The following is a 12707-nucleotide window of genomic DNA, read 5'->3' on the forward strand; positions in this document are numbered from 1 at the left end:
AAATACTAAATATTTTTAACACACATACACAAGGAGAGAGGAGAAGGTCATAAAGAAACTAACAATGATGTATAGTGAAATCCTCACAAGAGGCTTCAGTTACGTTTATTATGTTTTTTTTATGAAATTGTTTGTTTAGGCCTTCTATGTAATTGTTTGTTATTAGTAAAATCCTCACAAGAGGCTTTGGTTACGTTTATAATGTTTTTTGATTAATCCAAGTATATTTCTTAATTGTTTTTTCTATTTGCATTAGTTTTACTTTATTGTGTATTTTCAAATCTTTCTTTGCCAAAAGTTTTATTGATTGAAACATTATTGAATCCATCAAATTTCATTCAAGGTTGAATATGCTTCTCAAGTTGGAAAATAATTTTTGGTTAAAAGTACAGTTTGGACACAGTGTCGGTGTCAAAATTTTTATGAGCTCCTGATTAAGCATGTGTATGCGAATATAGTTCTATTTTACTAGCTACCGTAACTCTTTCGGTTGGCTTTAGGATATTTTGAATTTAGCATGATTTGCTATTTCGAATCCAAGCCTTATCGGATGATCTTAATGACCAATGAGGCTTTGTTGCCAGGTCTCATGGAATCTTCAAGTTGCTAGAGCTCGCATATACTTTGGAATGATTAATGAAATGTCACAACGACCTACTTATATATAATTTTCTTTATCTCATATGAGAGCAATCAATAGGACAATTCATTTCAGGCCACCATTTAAAAATATGACATAAAGATATTGACAATGAAGGCAGGACTACCTGTTATATATATTGGTACATAAAAAGAGACGAAGTAATTAATAAATTCTTTTCATTCAACATATATATATTTCGAGCTAAAAGAAAGACAAATGCTTCATGTGGTTTATATTTTACTAGCTAGAACAATAAAGTAATCTGTTGGTGTTGGTATGTCGAACTAGTTGGTCTAAAGGGGTTGAAATCTGAGAGGCAGTCCATACTTAGGCCTTAGAGAGAGCAAAATAGCAGGAGAATGAGTGTAAGTTGGGGAGAGGGTAAAAGAAAACCTAGAGAGAATTAGGGTTAGGACAATCTTGTACTCCATAAACGTCAAGTTCCTACCAACACACATTCTTCCTCCAAACCCAAAAGGCAGATACCCCATCTTGTGCTTGCACCCTCCATACATGTCACCCTTGAACCTCTCTGGCTTGAACTCATTCACATCCTCACCCCATAGTTCCGGGTCATGGTGCATGGCCACCACGTCAATCCACATGTTGGTTCCATTAGGAATTGTTAGGTCATCCACTCGAATGTCTTCTCTCGCTTGCCTTTGTACGTTTGGTGCTGATGGGTAAAGTCGAAGAACCTCATTTAACACCCATCCCATCTGCAATAACAATTACATTTGTAAGATTCCACATGGTTTAGTAAAAAATCAAACTAGAAAACCCTTCTCATCTATGCATGCATGTTCTTAAATTCAAATTCAAACATATAATTGCATTAACTAATACTACGTGTAAACAAGTTTATCTTTCTATCAAGGATACTTAACTTCATCAATGTAACTTATTCACTAAGTACCTAAGTAACTATGCCTAGGTTTTGTGATTTTTGTTTATTAATTTTATACTTAAGTCTAACTCTTGAAGTTGATATTTTATAAAAAGAAAATTATTATTAAGTGAGGGAAAAAAATCCATCCAAATAAAAAGTGGAAAAAAAAAACACAGAATTCATGGCCGGCAGGCCTCAATATATCCATCCATAGCTCTGGTTGTACATGGACGGAGACCCAAGTAGAAAACGCAAAGTGTATCTGGGAAATAAAGATTTTGGACGGTCATGCCAATAGGGAGATAACAAATGTCAATGTAGGGCGTGTGGAGGTGGCATAGTACCCTAAAGTGGGGTATTGTTGAATTTGCAATGCTAGTTATTAGTAGTATCTACGTGACAATGACCAGTAGGTACTGCTCTTCTATCCAACAATCCAAATGAGTCCAAGCCATAATAATCATGTGCTTCGGCCCCCACGCGCTTAACTCCTGGCATAGCTGGCCACTCTTTTTTTGCCAACATTGACCTATCATTGACCTCTTTTCATATAGGTCGGTTCCTTTCTTATTTTTATGAGAATGAGAGAGAGAGAAAAGAAGGGATAAATTTCTAAGACATTAACTAGGCTTGTGTAAGAATAATTTTTAACCCCTTCTCTTCTTTTACAAAAAATGTAGGGTTTATATATGAGTGTGTGATTCTTATTCATTGTGAAACCTTGATTGCATGTAATAGATGATATAATTGTCTCTCTACTTCTCCATTTCTTGAATCCAAAATCAGATCATATCTAAATTAAAACAATGATTTTATTTCTCTAGAACTTGAGATAGTTGTTTAAAAAATTGAAAAGTAAATAAATAATTAATTAGGCATTTTTTTTAAATATACATTAAAAAATAATTTAAAATATATATCAAAATGTATTTCAAACCCATAATGCACTCAAAGTTTTTGAGTGACCCTTTTTATTCCTTTTTTTTTTTTGGTTGGAAATTTTTAGAACAATATTGTATTTCTAAAAAATGGACCAAATTAAACAGAAGTCTCTTTATGTTTGAGTGATAAATATTATGAAAAGTTAAAAATAATGCATAAATTCTCTCACCATTATTGATCGTGTATGTGATCAACTGCATGCATGTCTATCCCATAAACTAAAGCAATTAGTGTTTTAGGTCATATAAATTACAAAGAAGGATTTGCTGATGTATTGTAGTTGGTTGGTTCTATCTTATCCCACCCCAAAAACAATGATTATTTCTATAATAATTCTAAGATGATATGGTTTTCTTAACTGGCAACCATATCCCCAAAACTCTAGGCCTCTATATATGCTGTTCAAGGATTACAACCTTAATTCCCATATTTAAAAAAAAAAAAAAAAAAAATCACAGCCACAATGTATCTTTTTTTTTTTTTTTTTTGTGTGTGTTAATCGCCACAATGTATCTTTACTACCTTATATTTCATTGTTATACACAGTACCTTAAGACATTAATTGCGCCTCTATATCTAGCTAACAAATTCACGTGACACAAGTACAGTGCTACTGATATATGATGTGAAAAAAAAATTTATCATACCTTCTTTAGTCCAGCAAGCGTATTGACATCAATCTCTCCATCTTTAACAACTTCTCTGATCTCATCTCTCAACTGGTCTTGCCACTCTGGATTCATGGCCAAAAGTAACAGCGTCCACGTGATTGCCAATGCTGTTGTCTCATGGCCTCCAAAGAAGAAAGTCTTGCACTCATCCACTAATTCCTGCTGTGATAATGTCTTTCCTAATCGGCTATCAACAGGACTCCCTTGAAGCAATATGCCTAGCAAGTCTTGTGGAGTTTTACCTTTAATCGATTTTTTTCGATCATTTATGATTGATAAAAAGAGTTGGTCGATTTCCTTGCCAAGTCTTTTGGCCTCTAGGGTTTTCTTAGGGCAAAAGAATTTGCTAAAAGGGACCCCCACAAAGCGGTTAGACTTAAAGAGAGTCACTTGCAGGGCTCTTAGTTTTTCTAACACATTCTGGCCAGTTTTGTAACTTACACCAAAGCTTGTCTTAGCAATGATCTCTCCAGCTGTTTTTATAATTTCGCTCTCTGCATCAATCTCTGTCTTTCCTGAGTTAATGAAGGTAGTCCAATTATCTAGCATATTAGTGGCTGACTCCACCATTAAGCTTGCCATAACCTAGAAAACAAAGGACAGTTTAGATCTTTAGTGGGAATTATTAACATAATGGAAATAAAATCATTAGAGACTAACTTTCAGAAGTAAAAGGAGAAGTATATAGTTATATTTTGCTAATTAATGTTTGTAAGAACAAAAAAAAAAAAAAAAAACTCTAAATGAAAGATAATTCGTTGACCAATTATTGTTTCTTTTATGGATGTACTATAATGAAATTTAGTTCTAGATTCTAAGAGAATCAGCTAGATATTTTTCCATTTTGGGTGAGAGATCAGGAACAGAGAGAGAGACCTTCAGGTTGATTGGATTGAATGCAGGAGTAATGACATGTCGCTGGCGAACCCACTCATCTCCTTCAACCATGACCAAACCATTGCCAAACATAGGATCTCTATCATTTTTGAACACGGTTGGCTTTCCCCAACTCTTTGCCATGACCGATCCAGACATTTTCTTTAGGAACTCAGGTTCTGCTATATATAAAAATGGCTCTGTGCCCAGCCAGTATATGAACGTTTTTCCTGCACCACAAATTACACTTATATATTAGTCTACATAAAATTTTATGAATACCTAGTATGTAAATTTTAGTATCATAAAAAAAAAAAAATCAACCTCTTTGCAGTGTATATAGTTGATGAACTCCTTTAGTAGTATATACCTTGTCAAAAGGACTTCGATCATTTTTGTGTTTCCATACAATTGTATTACCAATAATTTCTAAATGAAAAAAAAAAAAAAAAAATATATATATATATATATATATATATATATATATATAAAATACAAATATAATATTTTTGACTGAATGCAAATATTGATTCAAATTTGACAGCACATATATTGTTTTACTTTTATCAATATATATCTAGCTAGCTAGCTAGGAGCTCACCATAACTCTTTTGCCATTGTGCAAAGTAGGGAAAAGCATTTGAGTGTATATCATGTGGAGAATTCGAAGACTGCAACGAAGAATCACCGGACATCTTAACGATATCCTTAATGTTACCAAAAGGAAAACTTGGAGTTGGTCCTCCAAATCCATTTCTCCGAATTTTCCAATACTTAAGAGTTGGTGAAATCCAGCAAGAAAATAACACTCTTAAGGTGATCAGGAAGAGAAAAAAGGCCAACAACACGGCTATGTTAAAACCTGGAGCCAGCTCAAGCAACCCCATATCTCTCTCTCTCTCTCTCTTTTGTGGTTTGTGTGAAAGCACTGATGGCTTTGTTGTATAGTCTCTCTCAAGCCTCAAAAAGCACTAATGGTTTTGTATATAGTGTCTCTCAAAACTCAAAAGCACTAATAGTTTGTTTATATGTTGGTGGATGTTAAGAAAAATGAAGTAGGTATTTATAGAAAAGGATTTCGGGGTTCAAGAATGTCGGAGGTTTGACCCCTTTGAACAATTAAGACTTTCACTTTGAATATTCTTTATTTATTTTGCAGTCCTCTAATTTTAATAATTTATGCTTTTTTATTTTATTTTGTTTGCTTTGTCAATCACTCTAGGTTCCAAATCCAGCCCATCACGGCAAAAGATGAGTTCTCATTCTCTGTGGAAACCGTCCTACCATCCCATTGGTTTCAACCAATGGGTGTTTACCACGTTGGCTTGTTTGACGGGCTCTTGCATTTTGACAACGTTGCATGTGGACCACGAGAAGTAAAGCCATCGTATGATTTCTTGGAAACTCAAAAAATAAAACAATAAGAGTAGGATTGCCATTAATGTAAGGGCTGTGTTAAGGGGCCGTTAACAACACATTTTTAGATAATTTTTTGGATAGTTTTTTCAGGTTTGGGCAGTTCTTTAGTTCTTGGCAATTTTTATTTATTTATTTATTTTGGCAATTTTTTGACAATTTTTTTTTTCATTTTTTAAGTGAAATACAAAAAATGAAATGTTAACAAGGACCGCAAGGTGCTTCTTAACATTGCCCTTTGATATGAAAAGTACCAAGTATAGGTGATTTCTTAGAAAGGTAATTATAGTTATTTTCCATGTGGCTAATGATAAAAAAATAAATCTGAATCATAATTTCCACAAAAGAAAAAAAAAAGAATAATATTCACTAACTTATTTGTTTGTAATTATTACAAAATGATCTACGGTTAACTCAACTAGCCACCAACTCTTGTAATACACCGAAAAATCTTATCTAAAAGAAGAAGAAGATTTGTTTCTCAAAAAAAGAAAAAAAGAAGAATAAGGTTTTTTCTCACCTTTTGCCTATGATTTGATAATTATGATAGTTATTAATAGATATTTATTTTGATTGTGATTCTCTATTAAAAATTAAATATAAATTATAGTAGTTATTGATAAGAATTTATTATAATGTTATTAATAGACATTTATTACGATTGTGATAAGATTCTAAATAATGGTTTAAATATAATATATAATTTAAACTTAATTAAAAATAGGATCTAGCTTATCTCCAGTAAATTTCTAAAAATACATCTTTTTTTGTTATAACAAAAATTGTTACATCACCTACTAACAAATCTACCATGGAGATTAAAACTTACATCCAAGCACTTGATGTGCCTTTCTTTTAAACCCAAAACGAAGATTGCCTTTCCAAATAGCACAACCACCCATTACAAACAACCAGGCAGCCATCATCCAAATTACAAGACTATCCCATGTTTTGGTTCTCAATTGTTGTTAAATCGCAGCGTAATTTGAAGATGCAAAACCACATTAGTAGCATTCTTCTGAGGTATGGTTTTCTCTGTTTGTGGGTGGAACTTTCAGCTTTATATTAAAAAATTGTACAAAATAAGAGTTTGTCCTTAATTTCTTTTCAACAATGGAGAACAAATTAAATTGTTGCCCAGTTGTGCTTGTTTACACTTGTGCTATGAAGATGATGATGATGTTAAAAAAAAAAAAAAATGTTAACAGCGTTGGCTTATGAAAACTCACTTAGTGTGCAAATCACTAGTGAATGTTTAGACCCTCAGATTCAAAATAACCAACACAAGCTTATACCCAAACAGTAGATGTACGAAATAAGAGGTACAAGCAAACACCCAAACAAATAAACAACTTTACACTATAATTAATCACAACACAGCAGAAATTAAAATGTAAGAGTAAGGGTTAGAGAGATGCAAACACAGATAACACCGGCACGTGTTATCGAAGATGAAACCGAAGAGTTAGGCGAAGAACCTCTCTGCCGCCCTCCAAGCGGTGAAATGATCTACTAGAGAATAAAATTGGAGTACACGAATAACAAAATATCCTCCAAGCTTACTCTACCCAATGTACTTGAGCCTTCCAAGCTGCTACTACCAACTGGTTAAGCCTAACTGTGTCTTCTCTAGCATTCCGGATCCCGCAATAAGCCCATTGCATCAGTCAAATGAATTAGTCCTCTCTGAACTGCTTCCCAAGCACCAAAATACCTCCTCACTGATATGGGTATGGTGAGATAAGGATTTGACTAATGAACCTCTCAAGGGTATGTCAACAGAGAGGGCGAGAGTAGAGGAATTTGGAGAATCAAATGTCTAAGATTGTGGATTAGTCAATTTTGATTTTCTTTAGGGTTTCTCTCTCTCAAAATTCTTTCTAGAAGCTCTCTACATTTCGTGGGTATAAGTGTATTTATAGTATGATACGTGAGGAATGTGAAAAGTCATTTTTTAGCAAAACAGGGCATTCTGTTGACTCACTCTCGCGATTGGAACGAGTCGCGAGATAATTGTTAGGCCAGACGTACTTTTTGTCCTGTAGTGCTCCAGCTGTTGTGACCCTTCAACTTCCTGCATGTTTCACACGTGTGGCATTTTGGCAAGTTGCTAGTCGCGAGTCACTCGCGAGAAACCTCTAAATGCACACACACTTGAATTTTTCACACTCTCTCTCACACAACCCTTAAATTTATCCCACCTATATACAGAGTATCTAATTGCTTAAATTACAAGCAAATTTGGCACGGAATCAAGCCAACAATTGGTTAAATAAATTTAACCTTACAATCTCCCATTTAGCTATTCCATGACAAAACCCTAAAACAGACTCTAGACTTAAAATGTGAGTTGGGAACAGTTGCCAAAACTCACTCACACCCAGTGGCGGTGCCACCTTATGGCCCTGACCTGAAAAAAAAAATTTAAATTTTTTTATTTATTTACCTTTTAAAAAAAATTTGGGATTACCTGAATTTTTTTTTATGCCAATAAAATTAAATTTTGGTCCATAATTTGAGCAATTTAATAATATTTTAAAGTCTTTCAACGGATGATGGCAGCACAGGTCTGATAGCGTAGTGGACAGGGGTGTAATGCCTATGGGCTACTCTTTGTTTTGGTCCTTTCCCTGGGGACATGTTTTAATGGTTTATTGTTCCCCCTAGATGAGCTTAATGCCTCAGTCTTTTACTTGTATTCTATTTCGTTTCAATAAAGTTTTCTATCATTTTGAGTTTTTAAAAAAAAAAACAATATATTAGGGTCTTTTAAGTAAAAAGAAAAAACTCAAAAAAAATTGAACTAAAATCTGGAATATATATATATATATATATATATATATATATATATATATATATATATATATATATATATATATAATAAAACTGCTACCGGCTAGGCAGTGGCTTGATTCCTTCAACTCAGCACACTGCCCAATACAACATAATTTTCAACATTTTATTATTTTTTATTACAGTATTATTTTTCCTCACCAGACATATATTATTTACTTCTTATTTTTAGTTATTTTTTCTTGTTTATTCTTAACCATACACGTTTTCTGTCTCCTCGATTTTTACACTTCATACTTTTAAATTTTATCACATTTTCATCTACACTTTTACATCTACGTTTTTCCTTCTTCCTTGTTCATAACTTCTGTTTCTTCTTTCAATACTAGTGCCTCTTCTCAAGTTTTGAGTCTTAAATTTCTCAATACGATTTTTTTTAGCCGTACAGGTACCTTTGTTCATTTCTTTTCTTTTCATTTTTTTCCTTTTGAGGTTTTTTTGGTTTATAGAATGCAAATTTGTTTTGGTTTTAAGAACAATTTTTTTTTTTTTTTTTTAAAAGTAAAACTTCATGCCGGCCAAATCTTGAATTTCAGCCAGTATTTACCAAAACACCCGAAATAGACTGGAAAGACCCGAAATTTTTTTCGAAGTGGAATAGAGTGGGTTACTGTTTCAGTTTGTTTACCAGCATGGTATTTTCTGGTTGTTACGACTGGAACGGAATGAAATTAATAACATTGAATCAAACCTAATTACCCAAAAGCTAAAAAAAAATAAGATTGTGTAATTTATGCTTCCTAAGGAACACTCTGAAAAAAATTCCTAGAGCCACCACTGCTCACACCTAACTCTAAATTCTGAGAATATCTCGAACCATATACACAAATTTTCCTGAAAACAATATCACATAAGTTCATTTTAAGTAGAAATCTTGGAATACATATGGAGCAAGCATAATGCGATCAAGCAAGTATGAAAGAAACAATAAAGTATAGCTTGATCATACAAGAACAATCACTATACTTAGTGACCACAATGAACATTCACACGAGGAAGAACATCCGGACATGCAAGCTAATAAGCTCAATGCAAAGTATCATTTGCATGTCCAATACTCAACTGATGCAATACCACTAAAGCAATTGCATCAAGGATACAAGATCCGACAAGGGCACAAGAGAGGAGTACTAAAGAAAATGCATAACATTAACTAAAAGTACTAAACTATAAAAGCAAAGGTACAAAACTAAAACATAGTATTAATAACTAACACATTCAAGCATCCATAACACATAATATCCAAGTATTTTAAAACCAAAGTACTAAACCATAAAGTACTAGAGTAAGTGCTATGAAAACTATAATAGCCAAAAAAAAAAAAAAATTTAAAAACTATAAAAACTATTAAAAGTTCTCCCCCTCAAGGTAAAGCTCCCTTAAGAGCTACTCCACATATTCCTCCCTTTTTTTTACTAGAATGGCTAAAGGGCTAAGGCTGGTTCGTGAAGCTATCAAACTTGGTTGTGAGCAAGTTGATTTGGTCTTGAATGGTGGTCAGCTTGTTGGAGTGCTCAGTTTGGACGTCTCTCAAATCATCAATCCTCTCAAGAATGATCTGAAAAGCATTTGGAGGCATTGCTGAAGATAAGGCTCTGCTCCTTCTACCACCACATCTTGGTGTAGAAGATGATGGTTGTCCTTTTGCTTCAGTCTTGGTGTTCATAGGCTATTCTTGTGTAGGATCAACCTCCTCCTCATCGCCCAGAAGACAAACTTTGCTCCTTGTGATTGTTAGAGTATTGATAGCAAGGGGTGTAGACATGAGGCTGATGTTTTGTGGAGTCTCCACACCTTTTTCATGAAGGATCCTCATGATTATACTAGGGAAGATAAGCTTAGACCTTGAGGTTGTCCTTGTTGCATTGGCAATGATGGAGAATGCATGAGCAGAGCACTGATGTCAATGTAGATATTCTCCTGAAGTTCCATGAGGAAGATGGCTCTAGCATTGTTGATGGTGGTTAACTTCCTTACTGGATACAAGTTGGCCATCATGATGTAGGCAAGGCATCTCAAGTCCAAAGTTAATGTGCTTGTGTTGAGACATTTTCCTTCTCTAACACCACCTATATGAGATTGAACCGTCTCTATGGAGAGCATTTTGTCCTTGAAAGGAGTGAAGTCATGCTCTATGTCTTTATGTCCAAGAACACCATCAATGTCCTCCACTCCTATGGTGAATTTATGGCCTCTAACCGAACAATCTCGATAATCGTCTTGTAGAATGACATTGGCGTAGAATTCCCAAATCAATGGTTTACAACCACAGGGAGATCATGAAGAAGCTTTTCCTATCCTCTATCCGCAAAACAGCTTGGGATGAAGTAGTCCTTGAGATCAACAAGATCCACAAAACGCTCTTGAATGATTGGAGCTTTCTCAAAGTGCAGGTTATATCGCTCAAAATGTTGGGTGGAGCGAAATCGGGTATCATCCATGCGTTTCCTCTTGTCACCACACTGAGCAGTGGTTTTCTTTGGAGCCATCTATAAAATAGAGTGGAAAATACCACAAAACAGTACATAAAGTATGATAACAAACTTGATTAGTAACATGTTAGTCCCAAACCAGAGACTTTTGAATTAAAACCCTAAAAACTGGAATTTGAAGAGTAATTCAAAAAAAAAAAAAATTGACATGTGAAGGCATAAATCATCAAAACATGATATAATTATGGAATTAAGCACTCAAACATGTCAATGTGTGTATGTGTGTGTGCGTGTGTGTGTGCATCATATGCAAAAGTGTACAAATTAGGGCACACCTAAACATCAATAAACATTTTATTATGAACATGGTATGCACAACACAACACAACACAAAACATAGTATAATGCACAAAAATGAAGAACTAACATGTAAAACATGTAGAATAAGCATTATACTAACAAAAGTAACAAAACCCATAAATCAAACTCAACAACACATCAACAAATCCGTATTCAACAACCACATTTCCATATTTCAACATAAACACAAAATCCAAGAAAATTAGGGCTAGAAACTTGAAATACAGTGAAAAAAATAGAAAACCCATACCTTTTCTTGAAGATTGATGAAGGATTGAAGAGGAAAATAGAGGTTTTGTGAGTGAAAATGGAGGTTTTGGGAGAGGGAGAGGCAGACAAGACAATGAGGTCCACATGATGCGAGAGACAACTAAAAAGTTTTTGAAAATTGTCTTGGATTTAACCCTATTTGTGCAAAACACGCAATTTTCACGACTGGAATGACTTGTGAGCAAGTCACCAAAATGAGTCGCCAGAAACCCTTGACAAAATTTTGAAAAATTTGTCAAATTGTTTTTCGCAACTAGGAAGTCCACTCGTGCACAAGTCGCAAAGGGAGTCGCAAAATCTTTTGAGTAAACTTGCGACTGGAGCTTCCACTCGAAAACAAGTCGCCGAGTTGAGTCACGAAAAAGATTAAAAACCCAGAAATTTTGAAATTTTTCTAAGTATTTTTCGCGATTGGGGAACTGACTCGCCAAAGAGTCATGAGAACTTCTAAGTAAGCTCACGACTGGGGTCTCGTGACTGGCTTGACCTGCGAGTGAGTTGACAAAACAGAGTTGTAAATTTTTTTTGGAATTTTTGAAAATTTTCAAAACAAAAATACTTTCCAAAATAAACTAAAATACTCAAAAATCTTCTTGTGTTTGATCAACATATGATTAAGTAAGTACAACTCATTTATTCAAGTACAATCACACAAATAAATAAGGCATTCATAGAACATAGACATGTGTGATGTGTGTGGATACCAAATGTGAGATAGTTCTTAGTCTAATGTGAAATTTCAATGATCAATTCAACCAAGACATACACAAATAGCACTAGAAAGAGTGACCAATCTCAATTATATAAATATGAATATATGACCTCCCACAAAACTTGATTACATAACATTGAAGCATTTCATTTGGTTCTTACAATACATTACATTTGATCATCATAGAGCAATACATCTCATTTTGAGATCGATGCTTGAAATTTATGATATTTCATAATGATGAACGACCTTTGGCTTTTTGGGCACCATACAATTTAATACAAGTCGCTTTCCTTTTTTTTAGTCAAATACTAGTATGTGCGATGGCTTTTGTAACTCATTATCTCTTTTTGAGATTTGACATTTGTTGAGCTATAGAACAAAAACATAAAAGAGTGGGAAGATATATAGGCACAAGTTTATGCAAGTCTCAAGATCAGCAAAGCCATTGACTTAATTCATGACAAATTTGAAGATCTATTTACAACAATCACATAAATTTTAAGATTTTTCCCACAATGATATGAGTGCATAAAGAACAAGCTACGCTTGAAAATGCACAAAGCCATTTGTACAAAGGTACAAGGAAAAACATGCGTGTGACAAAACACAACAATGCTGATCAAACTTTTTGAATTTTTTA

General features: G+C 34.0%; 1 protein-coding gene across 1 annotated transcript; it reads right to left on the reverse strand.

Annotated features, from left to right (window-relative positions):
• Positions 1–698: 698 nt before the first annotated feature.
• Positions 699–5016, reverse strand: LOC142619965 (cytokinin hydroxylase-like). Its single transcript, XM_075793379.1, has 4 exons — positions 4623–5016; positions 4022–4251; positions 3122–3730; positions 699–1362 (listed from the first exon to the last, which is right to left on the reverse strand). The coding sequence occupies exons 1-4, from the start codon at positions 4906–4908 to the stop codon at positions 937–939; spliced, it is 1551 nt and encodes a 516-aa protein (XP_075649494.1). The 5' UTR covers positions 4909–5016; the 3' UTR covers positions 699–936.
• Between the last annotated feature and the right edge of the window lie 7691 nt (positions 5017–12707).

The sequence above is a fragment of the Castanea sativa genome, chromosome 12 (genome assembly GCF_040712315.1).
Source record: "Castanea sativa cultivar Marrone di Chiusa Pesio chromosome 12, ASM4071231v1".
In the NCBI taxonomy this organism is placed as follows: domain Eukaryota; kingdom Viridiplantae; phylum Streptophyta; class Magnoliopsida; order Fagales; family Fagaceae; genus Castanea; species Castanea sativa.

What these genes read in the sequence shown, in the direction of transcription:
- LOC142619965 (XM_075793379.1), bottom strand. Translation starts at nt 4,908, where the DNA reads ATGGGGTTGCTTGAGCTGGCTCCAGGTTTTAACATAGCCGTGTTGTTG. An exon ending in ACAATGGCAAAAGAGTTATG is followed by an intron (nt 4,252 to 4,622) that starts GTGAGCTCCTAG and finishes TTTGTGGTGCAG; the next exon opens with GAAAAACGTTCATATACTGG. An exon ending in TCAATCCAATCAACCTGAAG is followed by an intron (nt 3,731 to 4,021) that starts GTCTCTCTCTCT and finishes TTTGTTTTCTAG; the next exon opens with GTTATGGCAAGCTTAATGGT.